Source organism: Zosterops lateralis, assembly GCF_965231275.1.
Source record: "Zosterops lateralis genome assembly, chromosome: 8".
Lineage (NCBI taxonomy): Eukaryota > Metazoa > Chordata > Aves > Passeriformes > Zosteropidae > Zosterops > Zosterops lateralis.
The window spans coordinates 22035689-22050232 of NC_139768.1; the positions used below are offsets into that span (position 1 = coordinate 22035689).

Sequence of the window (14544 nt, forward strand, 5' to 3'; positions counted from 1 at the left end):
CGAGCAGCCCGGCCGGTGAGTCCCCGCAGCGCGCTCGGCGCTGCCCGCGGAGCTGGGGGCGCAGGCGGGGCCCAGCAGCGACTCCCCGCAGCGGCCTCACCTTTGCCGGGTTCCTGCGGCTAAAAGAAGCGATGAGAGACCTGCATTGCCCTCGGGGAATGGCCAGCCGAGCGACGCGGGGAAAGGCAGCACCTCTGGCCAGGTATTCCCTCATCTGTGCACTGCACCGAGGTGATGTTTGCTAAAACTCCGGGGGAAAAAAAAGCGTTTTCCCTATTTTGTTTCCGTTTCAGGGAGTAAAGAAGGAAAGAAAGAAAAAATTAGTCTGTAAAAGCACTCTTAGTTCGGAACTAGTTATGGGAAAAGTTGTTGGATTGAAGCAAAGTAACGGAGCGACAAGCCGATGGAATCACACACAGAGTTCAGGCGTATCTATGTTTGACATACATTATGCATGTACAAAAAAAACAACCCCGGGCTTCGGAGGCCTGGAACATCCAGAAAAACAGCTTAATTTCGCTTTAGGAGTTCTGTTTTATTACACTCTGTATGACTTCCACAGCGTGCACATCCCTGTGAGCTTGAATATTTGGGAAGGCATTAGCAAATGGAGGAATTCACTGAGGTTATGCGTTTCAAAGCTGGATACTTATATTCGTATTCCAGGATGCTGCAACTAGCAATTATGTACTTGAGGTGCTAAAAAAAATGCACGTTTTAAAATGAAATACGTATTAATTAGTGTCCTCAATGACACTTTCATGTGCTAATATTTAGTCGCTAAATTTTAGAAACTTGGAGAGTTATTTTGGAGTTGCTAGGTCTCTTTCACTGCCGAACTCTTTATGCCTCATGCAGGTCACTAGGAGAAAGATAAGCAGGGTGGATGGACGGGCTTGTAGGGGGACGCAGAGAGAATCACTCTGAAAAAAACCCTGCTCTCTTGCAAACTCAAATTTCCCCAAAGGATGGACAAGAGTGGACACACACACACACATTTAAAAAACAAAAACAAAACGAACACAAAAAACCCCCAAGCCTTAAAAAAACACCAAAAAACACCCCGACCGTGGAGCAAAGGGAGGAGAGGGAACAGACCCCCAGTGGAGCTGACTTCGTTCCAGGCTCTCCCCAGGCCAGGTCAGGAGGCACTGGAAAACAGAGACCACCTTCTCTCCGTTGCCCAGAAATACTCTTCGTGAAATGCAAAGCAAATTTAGGCTGGTCCGCGGGATCAGGCTCTCTAGGAGCAAGTTGAAACGGAATAATTCACAAAAATTGAATGTCTGAAGGAGAAACTAAAAGCATCTCAGTTAGCACCGAAAAGTGTAGAGCAGAACTCGAGGTAAATTATAGAGTGATTTTCTGTTTTCCCTTAGAAACAAAGCTTTTGCTTTTGAAGACACGATTTAGTTTTCTTCTCCTCCCCATCCCCGTACGGACAGCGGAGAGGTCCAGAGGGAAGTTTAGGAAAGTTTGTAACTCCAGCCCCCTCCTCGGGCGGATCTCTCCTGGCGGTGCTGGGGCCGCGCTGCGGGACCTGCGGGGCCCCGGGCGGGACGGAGCCCCGCGCCTGCAGGAGAACCCCGGCACTGATGGGGAGCACCGTGTCCTGAGGTGGGATGGGGAACGAGACCGGCCGGGAATGCAAAGCAGCTCCGCACGGCGCAGGGCAGAGAGGGCTGCGCACCCACGGGGTCTCCCCGTGTCCCCCCGTGTCCCCCCGTGTCCCCCCGTGTCCCCCTGCCCGCTCAGGGCACTGAGGTCCCGCCCAGGTGCAGAGCGGGGTTTATGTCGCGGACACTGAGCTTGGTATGCATCCTATTCCACTAAGACAAACAAGCCCCAGGTGGAAAAGCATCTCCCGCACGTTCTTCCCACACAACCTCCACATCAGTGGGGGCTTGGGCACCTTTTCGTTCCCACAGGAGACCAGCGTTTTCCCACGGGATGCGCTGAGAGCGGACACCTGCAGTCCCTGGCTGGCCTGCAACTCTGCCTCTGCTTTTATCTCAGTTCCATTTTCTTTTTTTTAGTCAGACGAACTTTCATCAAGAGAGAGCCCCCGTGGCTGACACGGGTGCTCAGAAACTCACAATTCGGGGCTTGCCCAGGTAGCCGGTGCGGGGCAAAGCCCGTTTGTCTGCCGTGAATTCAGCGCTCACAGCTGGAGACTGGCTGTAACTCACCGGCGTGCGGGGCCGCACCGCCGACAAGCCACGGGAGTCCCCGCAGGACCGATTCCTTCGGGACAGACCCCGCGGGTCACCCGGACAGGCGGGCGGGAGAGACAGACGCCTTTCCCAAGCCCTCCCGCCTGTATCGCACCACGAAGGAAAAGTCGCACCACACGGCGCGGCACAAGGCAAGATTTTGGTGGAAGTGCGAAAATCAGTTCAGGGGCTGGATGCAGAGCTTGGATGCAGAGTTTGGATCCCGCTGTCCCGGCGGCTGCCCCGGCGGGACAGGTTTCAGACGTGCCGGGTCTCTCGGTGGGTAGTTCAAACCAAGCGCTCTGCCAACTCACCGGGGCGAGTTTGGAGTGCGAGTGCATGGAGGTGTATGGGTATACACGCCTGGAGCTTTCTCAAAACACAAACAAACAAAAAACCAAACGAAAACTCAAACAAAACCAAGACAAAAAAAAATAACCCACAAAATAAATTAAAAAAAAAAAAGGAAGGGAAAGAAAGCGCCCCTTAGGCCTTGATTACTTTTATTAACAGACGCATGAAGCGGCCTCAATGCCGCTGGCGGCCCTGTGACGGCCCGGGAGCTCGGGAGCGGCGGGGCCCGGCGGGATGCGGTGCCGGCGGCGGGCCCGGGGGCGGCGGGAGCGCGCGGCGGCCGGCAGGGGGCGCTCTCGCCCCGCGGATGCGCGCCCGCGGCCCCGTGCCCGCGCCCCGCGCAGCGGGCGGGACCGGCCGGGACCGCGGGGGAACGGCGGCGGCGGAGTGCGGGCAGTGCTGCCAGCCCGGCCCAGCCCAGCCCAGCCCAGCTCAGCCCCCGGCCCGGCCCCGCACAGCACCCCCGGTACCGCGCTGCTGACCCCGTCCGCACGCAGCCGCGGGGATTGCCTCCCGCTGCCCCCGCACGCGTTGGGGTTTAAAAGGCCTGGCACCAATGGGTGCGGGTTGGGGCCTCGCGTGTACGGCCGGGCCTGACGGATGTCCCGCGTTAGTGACACTGTGTTGGAACGGCGAGTCCGGCAGCCCCGGGACACGAACACTCGGTGGGGCCGGGCTGGGCAGCGCCCGAGCGGGGCTGGTGCGGGAGAGACAGGGGACGGGGCCCTCAATCACCGTCCGAAAGAGAAAAACCAAAGCAACCCTGCCCGAGCGCTGCTCCCGGGCCGGTGGGAGCAATGCGGGCAGCAAGGCCTCTTCCTGCCCCTGGTCCCGGGGCTCTGCCCCTGAGACGGGACCCCGGCGGCTCCAGCCTGGGACACAAATACAGGGCTGAGCTTTTCAGGGCTGGTCTCCTGATGGGGAGATCCAAGGGAAGCATCCCGGGTGTCCGTCCCACTCGGGATCTCAGGAGGAGCGGGGAGCAAGGCCCTGTCCACGCGTGGCTCCCGCGGCTCGGGGCGGGCTGTGAACGGAATCCACCTGCTCGGGGGGGGGCCGGTACCGGCCCGGGCCCTCCCGCAGCCCCCAGCCCGGCCCGGGCCCTCCCGCAGCCCCCAGCCCGGCCCGGGCCCTCCCTCAGCCCCCAGCCCGCCCCGGCACTCCTGCACAGCACTGCGCTTTGGTGAAGGACTCGCTGTAGCCTTAGACATACTGAGGAGGGTTTTAGGCGTCCAGAAAATAATTAAATTAGGCATTTCACCCTCTCCTTTAACTCACTCGTGAAGGATTTCCCTGCAGCCCCACGCCAGACACGCCCTGCCCAGGTCACCTTTCCTCCGTGCGGTGTGCATGAATGTCTGGGACAGGAAGGGAGAAAGGGGAGGCAGATCCCGCTTGGAAAAGAAAGTTAAGGGGAGCTGAAACTTCCCTCACTGCCACCCCCACACCCACGAAAGCTCAGCCTGGTTTATCCCCCGAATAACCCTCTTACCCCGAGGTCCCCGCACCTGAGACCTTCCTCGCAATTTCTTCTGGGCTCGACTTTTAAAAGATGAGTATTAGTTTGGAAATCCGGAGCCAGTGCCTCTGAGAGCAGCTGTGCAATTTGACTGGGAGTGTGGCGCACCCCTCCCTCCGAGAGAGGCTGCCCCTCGGTGCCGGGAGAGATCGGGGAGTGCTGGGAGCGGAGCCCCTGCCAGCTTTGCTCCGTGTAGGCGCCAAGAGGACAGCGAGAGCGGCCTGACAAGACCTCGGGCAGGGAAAGTTCAAGAGAAGGGGCTTGGGGAGGTGTTCCCGGGGCAGGCCGAGCTGGAGCTCAGCAGAGGCCGGGGCTGCGCGGGGGGCGCCCGCCAGAAACGGCAGCGAGTGCGAGAATGATACAAAAAATTAGGGAGAAGAGGAAAAAATCTGGGAAATCCCATCCCGAGTGCTTTTGGTTTTTGTTCTCGCTGTACCCGGCCTGTTTTATCTGTGACAAAACCCAGGGAAAGCTTGTGTTCTCCAGGCTGTGCTGGCGGTTCCTGTGCCTGGATGTATCCCCGCACACACACACAGCCTGCACACAGATATGGGCACGTATGGACAGAGCACACACAGCGAGCAGGGCTCCCACCTCCGGGGTGCTGAGGCCGGGATCACTCGCTTTTCCCGAAAACAAATGGGACTTGGCCATGGGGAGCTCCCCGCTGCAGGCGCAGCCTCCTCCGTTCAGCTCCAAAACAACGGGAGCCCGCTCCGGAGAGGGATTTTAGGCTAGAGGATATTCCCCCGGCGGAAAAGAAGGTCGAGGGAAATTTATCGATCGTTTTGGAGGTTCTGCGTGTGTGAGGTTTCTTTTCAAACGGATATAATTCCTCCCTCCCCAAGAGCTAAATTGCTCGATGCAGTTTTCAAAGGAGCCCCGTGATTATGTCAGGATGTCTGGAAAGGAGGAAAAAAAAAAAAAAAAAAAAAAAAAAAAAAAAAAAAAGAGTTGAAGTTTTTCCAGTTCAGATTCATTCTTCAGTCCCGGAGAACTGTAAATACGCAGATGCAGAACGCTGTTCTTCCTAGGAGAAGTTTCTCTCTCTCTCTCTTTTTTTTTTTTTTTTTTTTTTTTTTTTTTTTTTTTTTTTCCCTTTCCTTTTTTTTTTTTTCTTTTTCCTCTTTCTCACTTTTTTTTATTTTCAGTGCTCTGGAACCAAGACCTCAGTCGAAATCAGCACATCAAACACCCGTCCTGATTTAGGGCACATTCTCACCCTTGCTCGTGTCTATAACCCCAGGTCTTTTCGAGAGGAGGCGTAATGATCGCCTCGTGAAGGGGGAAAAAAAAATTGCACGGAGAAGGGGTGAGGGGACTTAAAAAGTTACGATACAACGAGGGACACGAGCGGGGCTGAGGGGAAATCCTTCTCTCCCTGGCTCGGCTCTCCCAGCCCAGCCGGAGCTCTGCACCCTGGTGTCTTCGGGCAGGAAAGGTTTTCCCAGACGTGCGGCACCTGGGAGTTGGCACCTCGCAGCAAAATCTGCCCCAAGACCGGAGTCCCGCCGCGCACAGCTCAGTGTGCTCTGCCCTGGCACACACGTGTGGCTCTGGCTGTCTGTACGTGCGGCCGCCCCGCGCCTGCACATCACATTTACATTTCCTACAGAAAGTGAACTTCTCCCTCCACAGAGTGCACACAGCGCGGGCTGCACAAAGGGAAACACGGCCTCCAACAAAGGCGCAGAACGGCCGCATCTTTGCGTGCCCGACACTGTTTTGTCACTTATATTTAGCCCGTCGATTTGGTATTGTGTTAAAAATATCGGCAAGCTGGGAACAGATGCTTTTAGCAGAGAATGGGAGAGGAGAATAGAATTCACCTCGCCCTTTACTGGAAACAACCATTTAGACGACGAATTGTTTTTTAGCATAATTTAATGCAGCGAAGTAACGGATTTTTAGTGTATAAAGTGGAAAGAAAATAGAAAACAACGTCCGGGAGCGAAGGAAAGAAACGCTCGGCTGGTTTTAAGACTCCCCCCATCCCTCGGTTCAACAGAAACATTAATTTACATTAGCAATTCCGCATCTTTAAGATAAATTACACAGCGGCGTAATAGATTTAAAGTACGCCAGATTTTTTTATCATTAATTGTAAATGTGCAAAATACCTGCTGGTACTTCACTTTAGAAGAATGTAATTGGCAAAAATGGGAGGCTGATGAATAGATAATAGATCCTTAACTACCAATAAACAGTAAGCACCAGCCAAGAGTATTAGGATGTGATCATAATTATTCTGCGGCTCCAGCCAATGGGAGGAGGAGAACTCAGCCCTAAAATCATCTCCGGACCCAAAGGTAAACGCGAAAATACGGACAAGGCTGGAACCGGAGAGCTGATCCCCCGTCCCGTGTGCGGGAGCCCCGCGCGATGCGGCCGCGCTGCGCTTTGTGCTCCGCGCCCGGCGCGGGGGAGCCCGGCGGGAATAAATAAGTTCGGAGAAGGAGGACGACCCGTTCTCTCACCGGCACCAAATCTTTCCCGAGCGGGGCATCTCTCCCCGGCGCCCCGGGGCCGATCAAGGTAACCTGGCCGGGCGGAGAGTCCCCGAGAGGCGGCAGGGACAGGGGTGTCGCGCCGGCGGAGCAGCCCAGCTCCCCCCGCCCTACCCGAGGGGATGCGGGGCCCCCCATCCCCCGTCCCGCCGATCCCCCCCCCGGCCCCGGCCCCGTCCGCCTACCTTGGTCTCGGAGCGGTTCGGGGGAGGGCGGGAGGGCAGCGCGGGCGCGGAGGGGCGCGGAGCGGAGCGGGGCCGGGCTGGGGGCGGGGGCGGCGGCGGCGCGCTCCCCCCGCGCTGCCGGGCGCGCTCCCGCCGCACTCCGATCCGCGGCTCCATCCCTCCCGATGGCGCTGCCCGGCGCTCGCCTCCCCTCTGACGCACTTTAAAGAGTCTCCCCCTTCAACCTCAAGGCGAGTAATAGCGACCAATCATCAAGCCATTTACCAGGCTTCAGAGGAAGCTGTTTATGTGATCCCAGCACTAATTAGGCTCATGAACTAACAAATCGTTTGCACAACTTGTGAAGGGGCCGATCACATCCATGGATTGTCTTTGGACTTAGGGGGGGAGGGGGGGGCGCGACCGCCTTTTCCTTGCAGGAGGGAAACTTCTCCCAGCAACTTTTTTTTTTTTTTTTTTTTTTTTTTTTTTTTTTTTTTTTTTTTTGTGTGTGTGTGTGTGTGTGAGTGTGTGCGCGGTGCGTGTGTGTGTCTCCCTTTTGGGTACCGCTGGCTGCCGCTGCCTCCTTTTCCTCCAGCCCCTGTCTATTTATGTGTGTATCTATCCCTCCTCAAGTCACTCCCCGCTGCAAACTTCCCCGGATCGTCTCCCGCGCAGCAGAGAGAGACGGGCAGAGATTGGGTCGGGGACTCTCGTCGCGGCAGCATGTTTCAGCCCACACCCAAGCGGTGTTTCACCATCGAGTCGCTGGTGGCCAAAGACAGCCCCTTGCCCGCGTCTCGCTCCGAGGATCCTATCCGGCCGGCGGCGCTCAGCTATGCCAATTCCAGCCCGATGAACCCTTTTCTCAACGGCTTCCACTCCACTGGCAGGGGGGTCTACTCCAACCCGGACTTGGTCTTTGCGGAGGCCGTCTCGCACCCGCCGAACCCGGCCGTGCCGGTCCATCCCGTGCCCCCTCCTCACGCCCTGGCCGCCCACCCGCTGCCCGCCTCGCACTCCACGCACCCGCTCTTCGCCTCGCAGCAAAGGGACCCCTCCACCTTCTACCCGTGGCTAATACACCGCTACCGGTATCTGGGCCACAGGTTCCAAGGTACGTGCAACTTTTCTCCTCCTCGCGGTGCGGCCCCGCATCCTCCCGCCGTGCGGTGTCGGGGCCGGGGGCGGGCGGCCCCTGCCCGGGGCGGGAGGGGAGGCTCGGCCGGGCCCGGGCTCTTTTGTCCCGTCTCCCCCTCCGCCAAACTTGGAAGAGCTGTCAGAGCCGAGGGGCTCGGGCTCGGGTTTGTTTTGCTGCTTTTCCCGGGTTGTTTTGGTTTCCCGGGAAGAGGGGGGCAAGCGGGAAGGCAAGGCCGGCTGCGGCTTCGTCAGCTTTCTGCCCCCATTAAAAGCACACGAAAAGGTGGATATTTTTTTGTTCCGGTGTGTTAGGAGCTAGAGAGGAGCCCCCGAAGGAAGGGGCCGCTCAGAGCGGGGAATGGAGGCTGAGGCTCCCCGGGAAGGCGGCGGTGCCCGCCCGGCTGCGGGGCCGAGCCCAGGGGCCGCTGGAAGCCCCGCCGCAGCCACAGTCCGGCCGCTGCCCTCGTTACAGGGCGAGAAACGAGGAGAAGCCCAGAGAAAGGAGGAGGGCAGTGTGTGTGGGGAATCAATCCCGGCGGCGGAGCAGCGCGGGGAGATGGGGCTGCGGAGCACAGCCAGGGAAGGGAAGGGGCACGGAGGGCCATCCCGGCCGTGCGGGCAGCCAGGGGCTCCAATGCCAAGCCATTAATAACCAGCTGAAGGGAAATAACCGAATCCAATGGCGGACAATCAATAAAACCCCCCTCGTTTAACCCTTTGTAACCGGCGGCGTCTTCTCCGAAGGGTGAGCCCATTTCTCCCGTGGTGGGTCCGGCTTCTGCCACTCTCATTATGAGCAAACCAACCAACAAACAAACAGAAAAATCGGCCTCCACTCACAGACATCCAGCTGCCTTTTTTTTTTTCCTCCTTGTATTTTTATTTATTAATTGGGAACGAAAAGGAACCACCTGCATGTTGCCTTTTCCCCGGCCTTCCCCAGCCGGGCCGCTGCAGCCGGGATGGAGAAGGAGCCGCTGTCTCCGAAGCCAGGCGGTCTGAGACACAAAATGGATTATTACCCTTTTCAGAACAAAATTATAGGTTTCGCTCACCAAATTATTTGTCGCAGGCACCAGGCGATTGGTAACGAGGGGTAGATGAAAGGCGGAAATGTCCTGGTGTTGAGCCACAGCCTGATTTCAAACACACCCTCCTCCAACGATTTTTAAAGCGCTTACGGAGAGAGCCCCTCGGTGCCGCTTCCACCTTGGGAGGAGCGGCCCGGAGAAGCGGCCCAGGGACATCCCGGAGGGAAATGGCCACAGAAAAGCCCCGGCTCACACCCCCCGCTCCCGCCCCCGCTCCAGCGCAGGCCGGCAGGGATGGAGCGGGATGGGATGGAGCGGGATGGGATGGGATGGAATGGGATGGGATGGGATGGCCGCTCCGTGGCCTCCTCGGAGCCGGGTTCTTTATTTCCAGGCCGGTTCCAGGCCCCGCCGAGGCAGCGGGGAGAGTCAGCAGGCCGGGCAGGCGGCGGTGGCGGCCCCGCTGCGGGCAGAGCACGGATAGAACGGAGGGAAGAGAAGGGAGAAAGGCTCCGGCAGAAGTTTGGGGCGAGGGAAGCCGAGGCAGGCCGGGGCAGCCGGTGGGAGGCCAGGGACACTCACGGGGCTCGGCCAGGGCTCCCCCAGAGCCGCTGCCCCGCCGGCCGCCAAGGGAAGGTGGAAATAACAAACAAATAGGGAAAGACATGAGGCTGCAGTGGTGGAGGAGAAGGGGGCAGCTGTGAGGTGTAGCCGCAGACACCGCAGCACTGTTCTGGCCAATTCTTTTTTTTTTTTTCTTCTTCTTTCTTTTCTGTAGTGCTCCCCAGGTTGTGTTTTAGCATTTTAATTTCTACCAGTCCTCTCCTCCCCCTGCTTATTTATCCTTCCCCTCTACGTATTGATCAAAGAAAAATTCAATACAATAAAAAAGGAGCTGAAGAATAAAAAAGAGACTATAGTTGGATTTATCCTGAGGGTAATGGTGGGAGACAAAAATTATTGAGCTAAAAAGTGCTGTCGAGTACGATTGGGGAAGGTGTTTTACTAATCCGTTTTACCCTGTTTCCCAGGGAATGAAACCAGCCCGGAGAGCTTCCTATTGCACAATGCACTGGCCAGGAAACCCAAACGGATCCGTACAGCTTTCTCCCCATCCCAATTACTGAGACTGGAACATGCCTTTGAGAAGAATCATTATGTAGTAGGAGCGGAGAGAAAACAGCTGGCACACAGCCTCAGCCTCACGGAAACTCAGGTGAGGGTGAGGGGGAGCGGGCACTGGGGAAAGCGAAACTACGCCGTGTCCCTCGGAAAGCCCCCCCGGCCGGGCCGGGGCTCGGGCCGCGAGAAAGGCAAATTCTAGGGGTGCTTAGGCCTCCGCTCCCGAACCGGTGGAGTGAGAGAGGGATCTCCCCTCGCCTGAGTGTCAGAAAATCCTTTTTGCGTTGGGGATTTCACGGCTGGTGGCGGGGTGGCGGTGCTCGGCCGGGCGCGGTTTGGGCTCCGGGGCAGCCCCGGCTGGAGCTCCGGCCCGAGCGGGGAGGCGGCACCGCCAGCCGGGGCTCCCATCGCTCTGCTGCGGGACTGCTCTGAGCCGCGAGATGAGTTCCATGTCAGGAGAAAAACCACCCAAACAAATGCAGGGACAAGGGGAGGAACCTCCTCTTTAAGACCCTACAACAGAAACACAGTTTCTCCTATTTGAATTATGAATTTTCTCTCGTTTCTGGCCGGCAGAGGGGACGTGACGAGCCGGTTCAGGAGGGCAGAAAGATGAAAAATAAAAGCAGAGAAATTATTCACAAGGAATCCCCCCCTTTACCCCTTCCATCCCCCCTCTCCCCCCGCAGGCTGGCCGCGGGCCAGAGCCGCCCCGGAGGCTCTTTGGGTCTCTCCGGCGGGCCGGGCCGGGGCTCTGGGCGGTGTTTCTGTTTCTGTTTGTGCCGCGGCGGTGCCGGGCCGGGGCTCCCGGCACAGAACGGGCCCGGGGCAGCGGCGGGGCCGGGGGCAGGATCCCCCCGACGGCCGCGGGCCGGGCCCGCCGCGAGGGCGTTCTCCATGCGGTTTTCTCCCCGCCGGAAGAAAGGCAGGAGTTTGGAGCATTGGTGGTGCTTGTTGTTGTTGTTGTTGTTGTTGTGTCGGGGTTTTGTTTTGTCCCATTTCCAGGAGACTCGTGGAGAGAGGGTTCCAGATGGGGATTGTCTCTGCTACAGTATGTGGCACTGTACTAAAAAAAAAAAAAAAAAAAAAAAGAAAAAGAAAAAAAAAAAAAGCCAAAATACCCAGCCGCAGCCTAGTTCAAAGTTCCCAGTAAACACAGCGTTCTCCGGGCGGATTAAGTTGTAACACTTTTTTTTTTTTTTTTTTTTTCTTAACTCCTTTTCGTGGGGAAAGCAATAAAGAGGTTGGAGCTTTTGTTTTAAAATGTCTCCCTAACAAAACAATAAAAAGGGATCGCCACTTTCATGAGGTTCCCCGAACAAGGGACCGGTCACAGGCTTATTTCTACTGGAAAGCTGTATTTAAGGTGGTCTTTGTGCTGCTTGATTCCGAAGCTGGTTGGGGTCTTTTGTCCGGATGTCAAACCCCCGGTCCCCTACAAATGAGCTCCCTTTTGGGAGATCAGCGTGCCGAAATGAACCGTCCTCCCCTTCAATTAGCAAACTAAAAGCAAATTAAACTCACCCCTTGTTCCCCGCTCAGCTTTTTAATGGGGGACTTTTGGAGAATATGAAAATGCTGCAGAGATGTGTGTCCGGCCAGTCAGGTCTCTGTTCTGAAGAGGCAGCGAAGCGGGTTAAACCAGCTTATTAAAATGCTCCAGTTCCCTTTCCCCCCCTTGCTGAGGCCTTTATCAGGCACTTTCAGACAGAACCAGAGTTTAAACTGCATTAAAAAAAAAAAAAAAAAAGTTTACATTTGGACGCTCCAAGGAGTGTGGCCAGCCCCGGAGATAGCTCCCAGATCAATACTATCTGTAATTAAAGCCCTGGAGTCAGCTGCCGGATGGTTCGGTCAGATGGACGCGGCGCTGAACAAAACCAGAGGGATATTTGCGATGCCACTTCTCGGTTTCCCCGCGCCGCGATCGCTCCTGGACGGCGCGTCCCGGGGAGGTGTCGCGGAGAGGGACGGGCGTTTTTCTACTCGGAGCATTTTTGTATATTTTATTCGCTTTTCCGCGAGGAAAAAAAACAACCCGTGCGTCCAACCCCTCAGCCCCGCGGTGCTCGAACGGACCAGGCCTGTCTTTGCTCTGCTCTGGCGGGCAGGTGAGAGCCCGCGGCCGGGGGGCTCCGGGGGCTCTCCCGGGGCTGGAGGCCGCTGCCGGCGGGGACCCGGGGCCTCTCCGGGCGGCGAGGCTGGCCAGTGACAGCCCAGGGGCGAGCTCCAGCCTGGGCTACCCGGGCTCTGCTCGGGGCTCCAGGTGCGCATCCCCCGCCCCTGGGTGCTCTGGGGGTGCCGGGGGATGTGGGGTAGCCCCACTGCGCCTTTCCCGCTGAGGACTGGGTGGCAGCGGGGCCCCGGCTCTGCTCGCCCCGCGCCGGGCTGGCCGGGGTGACAACAGGGCTCGGAGCAGGGGGGACATGGAACGATGGGGACACGGAGCGATGGGGACACAGAACAGTGAGGACACAGAGCAGTGGGGACACGGAGCGATGGGGACACGGAGCGATGGGGACACGGAACGGTGAGGACACGGGGCACCGGGGACACACCGCGGGCAGGGCACAGGCCCGGTGTCACACGGAGCAGGCGGGACTGGAGCATCCCCCGGTGCAGGGCAGCGGGCGGGCAGAGCCGGCGGCCGGGCAGGAGCGGGATTGACGCCCGGTGCTTTTCCCCCCGCAGGTAAAAGTATGGTTTCAGAACAGACGGACAAAGTTCAAGCGGCAAAAGTTGGAAGAGGAAGGTTCAGACTCACAACAGAAGAAAAAAGGGACTCATCACATTAACCGGTGGAGAATCGCCACCAAACAAGCCAGTCCAGAGGAAATCGACGTCACGTCGGACGATTAAAAACTGGCACTTTTGGGACTTTTCAAAGCCAGCACGCCACCGACCGAAAGTGTTAAAGGCTCATCCCCCCAGCCCCGCGGCGTGGCGGTGCGGGGAAGGACACGGAGATCTTCATCAAACACCATTCCCGCCTGGGAGGGAGCTGGAAGCGAGGAGGGACAGGCAGCGAGGGCTCCGGACTGTGGCACTGCCGGCACCGCTCTGGCACAGGGGGATCTGTCAATCAAAGCCAAAACACCGGGACGAGGTGATTGACAGGTATTCCGTTTATCGCAGTCCACTTTTAAAAGCATAACGTAAAAAAAAAAAAAAATTAAAAAATATATAGAAAAAAAATCTTTAAAAGAAAAAAAAAATAGAAAAAAAAAAAAAAAAAAAAAAGCCCCCAACCAAACCAGAAAAATTAACACCTTACGGGACATTTTGCACTTCACGGTTTTTTCCGTCTTTGAAAGAGAAATTTCCATAAGCAGCCAAAACCCACACCTGTTTCAGAAACTTGAATTGCATGTGAAAAGCCGTCTGGGGAAAAAAAAAAAGAAAAAAAAAAGAGAGAAAAAAAAAAAAAGGAAAAAAATTACTCCAGTTCCTAAAGACAGAAATGAATCGTAATTTTTTTCCCCTTTAAGACAGGTTCTGTGTGCTTTTTAATTTTATTTTACGAGAAATGTGCAGTCTGTAAACATTTTATGATAACTTCTGGCGTCAAAGTGTTTGTGAAAGCTAAATGAAGTAGCAGTAACAAAGCATAGTGTTCCTTCCGGATGGACAAACACGGTGGGGAGGGGAGGGACGGGAGGGAAAGGCGGGGGGGGGCGGGGGAGGTTGGGCTTGGTCATAACTTTTGCTGAAAAAAAAAAAAAAATCAAATGGAATTATCTGCCCCCCCCACCCCAACTGTATCCCCATTTCAAAACCGGATGATGATTACTTTTTTTTTTTTTTTTTTTTTTACGATTAACAAAACACAAACCCAGCGACCAGTTTGGGCTGTGGGGACACCTTCTAGGCTGGGAGGATCCAGAGAAAAGGGACTTAAAATCGCGGATTGGTTTTTTTTTTCTTAATGGCCATTTTCATTGGGTCAATTTTCAAGCACTGACCTTATAATATTCCGAGATCATAGAGCTACTAAAAAAAAAGAAAAAAAAAGAAAAAAAAAGTGACAAATGTTTCCTTCATGTCTCCTATACCAGAATGTAAATATTTTTGTGTTTTGTGTTTAATTTGTTAGAATTCTAACACACTATATACTTCCAAGAAGTATGTCATTGTCAATATTTTGTCAATAAAGATTTATCAATATGCCCTAAATTTTTAAGCAATATCTTTTCCCCTTCACCCCCAAATTTCTGGGAAACCGATATTTTCCCCCCACACCGCCTTGTTTTTTCGCTGCTGAACCCGCCGCGCATTCCTGCGGCCATGGGCGCATTTTCTTAATGTATTCGCTGGCTGCCAAATAGACGTCTAAAAATAAGCCGCAGAGGCGCACTTGCTGTATATAAATACCTAAAACCCCCCGAAACAGAACCAACCAACCAAACAAAAACCCTCCCGGAGAAACCCAGCCCCTTCCCTGGTCACAAACTCAAACGCGGACCGGTCCGTGATGGTGAAACCGGCCCGCAGCAG

The 14544-nt window shown here is 55.9% G+C and overlaps 2 protein-coding genes across 14 annotated transcripts in view; one reads left to right on the forward strand and one right to left on the reverse strand.

Annotated features, from left to right (window-relative positions):
* Window positions 1-6934, reverse strand: part of LOC310912314 (uncharacterized protein) — a gene marked incomplete at its 5' end in the record, with an annotated part of 70842 nt that extends 63908 nt beyond the window's left edge. The window contains 3 exons of one of the 11 annotated variants that reach the window (XR_014590648.1): window positions 101-241; window positions 3846-3925; window positions 4060-4347. Coding sequence is in view for 1 of the 11 variants with exons in the window: in XM_083866810.1 (XP_083722936.1) it covers window positions 101-241; window positions 6779-6934 (297 nt within the window). Of the gene's footprint in view, window positions 1-100; window positions 248-1098; window positions 1445-1912; window positions 2974-3845; window positions 3926-4059; window positions 4350-6778 lie in introns of those variants that run through there. The other 10 variants (XR_014590649.1, XR_014590650.1, XR_014590651.1 and 7 more) reach the window with 10 other exon arrangements.
* EMX2 (empty spiracles homeobox 2) lies at window positions 5779-14223 on the forward strand. Of its 3 annotated transcripts, XR_014590645.1 has the most exons (5): window positions 5779-6621; window positions 7651-7874; window positions 9960-10144; window positions 12742-13167; window positions 13887-14223. XR_014590645.1 is itself a non-coding variant. In XM_083866808.1 (4 exons), the coding sequence occupies exons 1-4, from the start codon at window positions 6350-6352 to the stop codon at window positions 12907-12909; spliced, it is 849 nt and encodes a 282-aa protein (XP_083722934.1). In that variant the 5' UTR covers window positions 5779-6349; the 3' UTR covers window positions 12910-14223. The 3 variants fall into 3 exon arrangements, 2 of the variants coding, with proteins under 2 accessions (XP_083722934.1, XP_083722935.1); XM_083866808.1 differs by having other exon boundaries at window positions 12742-14223; XM_083866809.1 differs by lacking the exon at window positions 5779-6621 and having other exon boundaries at window positions 7248-7874; window positions 12742-14223.
* The last annotated feature ends 321 nt before the right edge of the window (window positions 14224-14544 follow it).

What these genes read in the sequence shown, in the direction of transcription:
- EMX2 (XM_083866808.1), top strand. Translation starts at nt 6,350, where the DNA reads ATGGGAGGAGGAGAACTCAGCCCTAAAATCATCTCCGGACCCAAAGGT. An exon ending in GCGCCCCGGGGCCGATCAAG is followed by an intron (nt 6,622 to 7,650) that starts GTAACCTGGCCG and finishes CTCCACTGGCAG; the next exon opens with GGGGGTCTACTCCAACCCGG. An exon ending in TCTGGGCCACAGGTTCCAAG is followed by an intron (nt 7,875 to 9,959) that starts GTACGTGCAACT and finishes CCTGTTTCCCAG; the next exon opens with GGAATGAAACCAGCCCGGAG.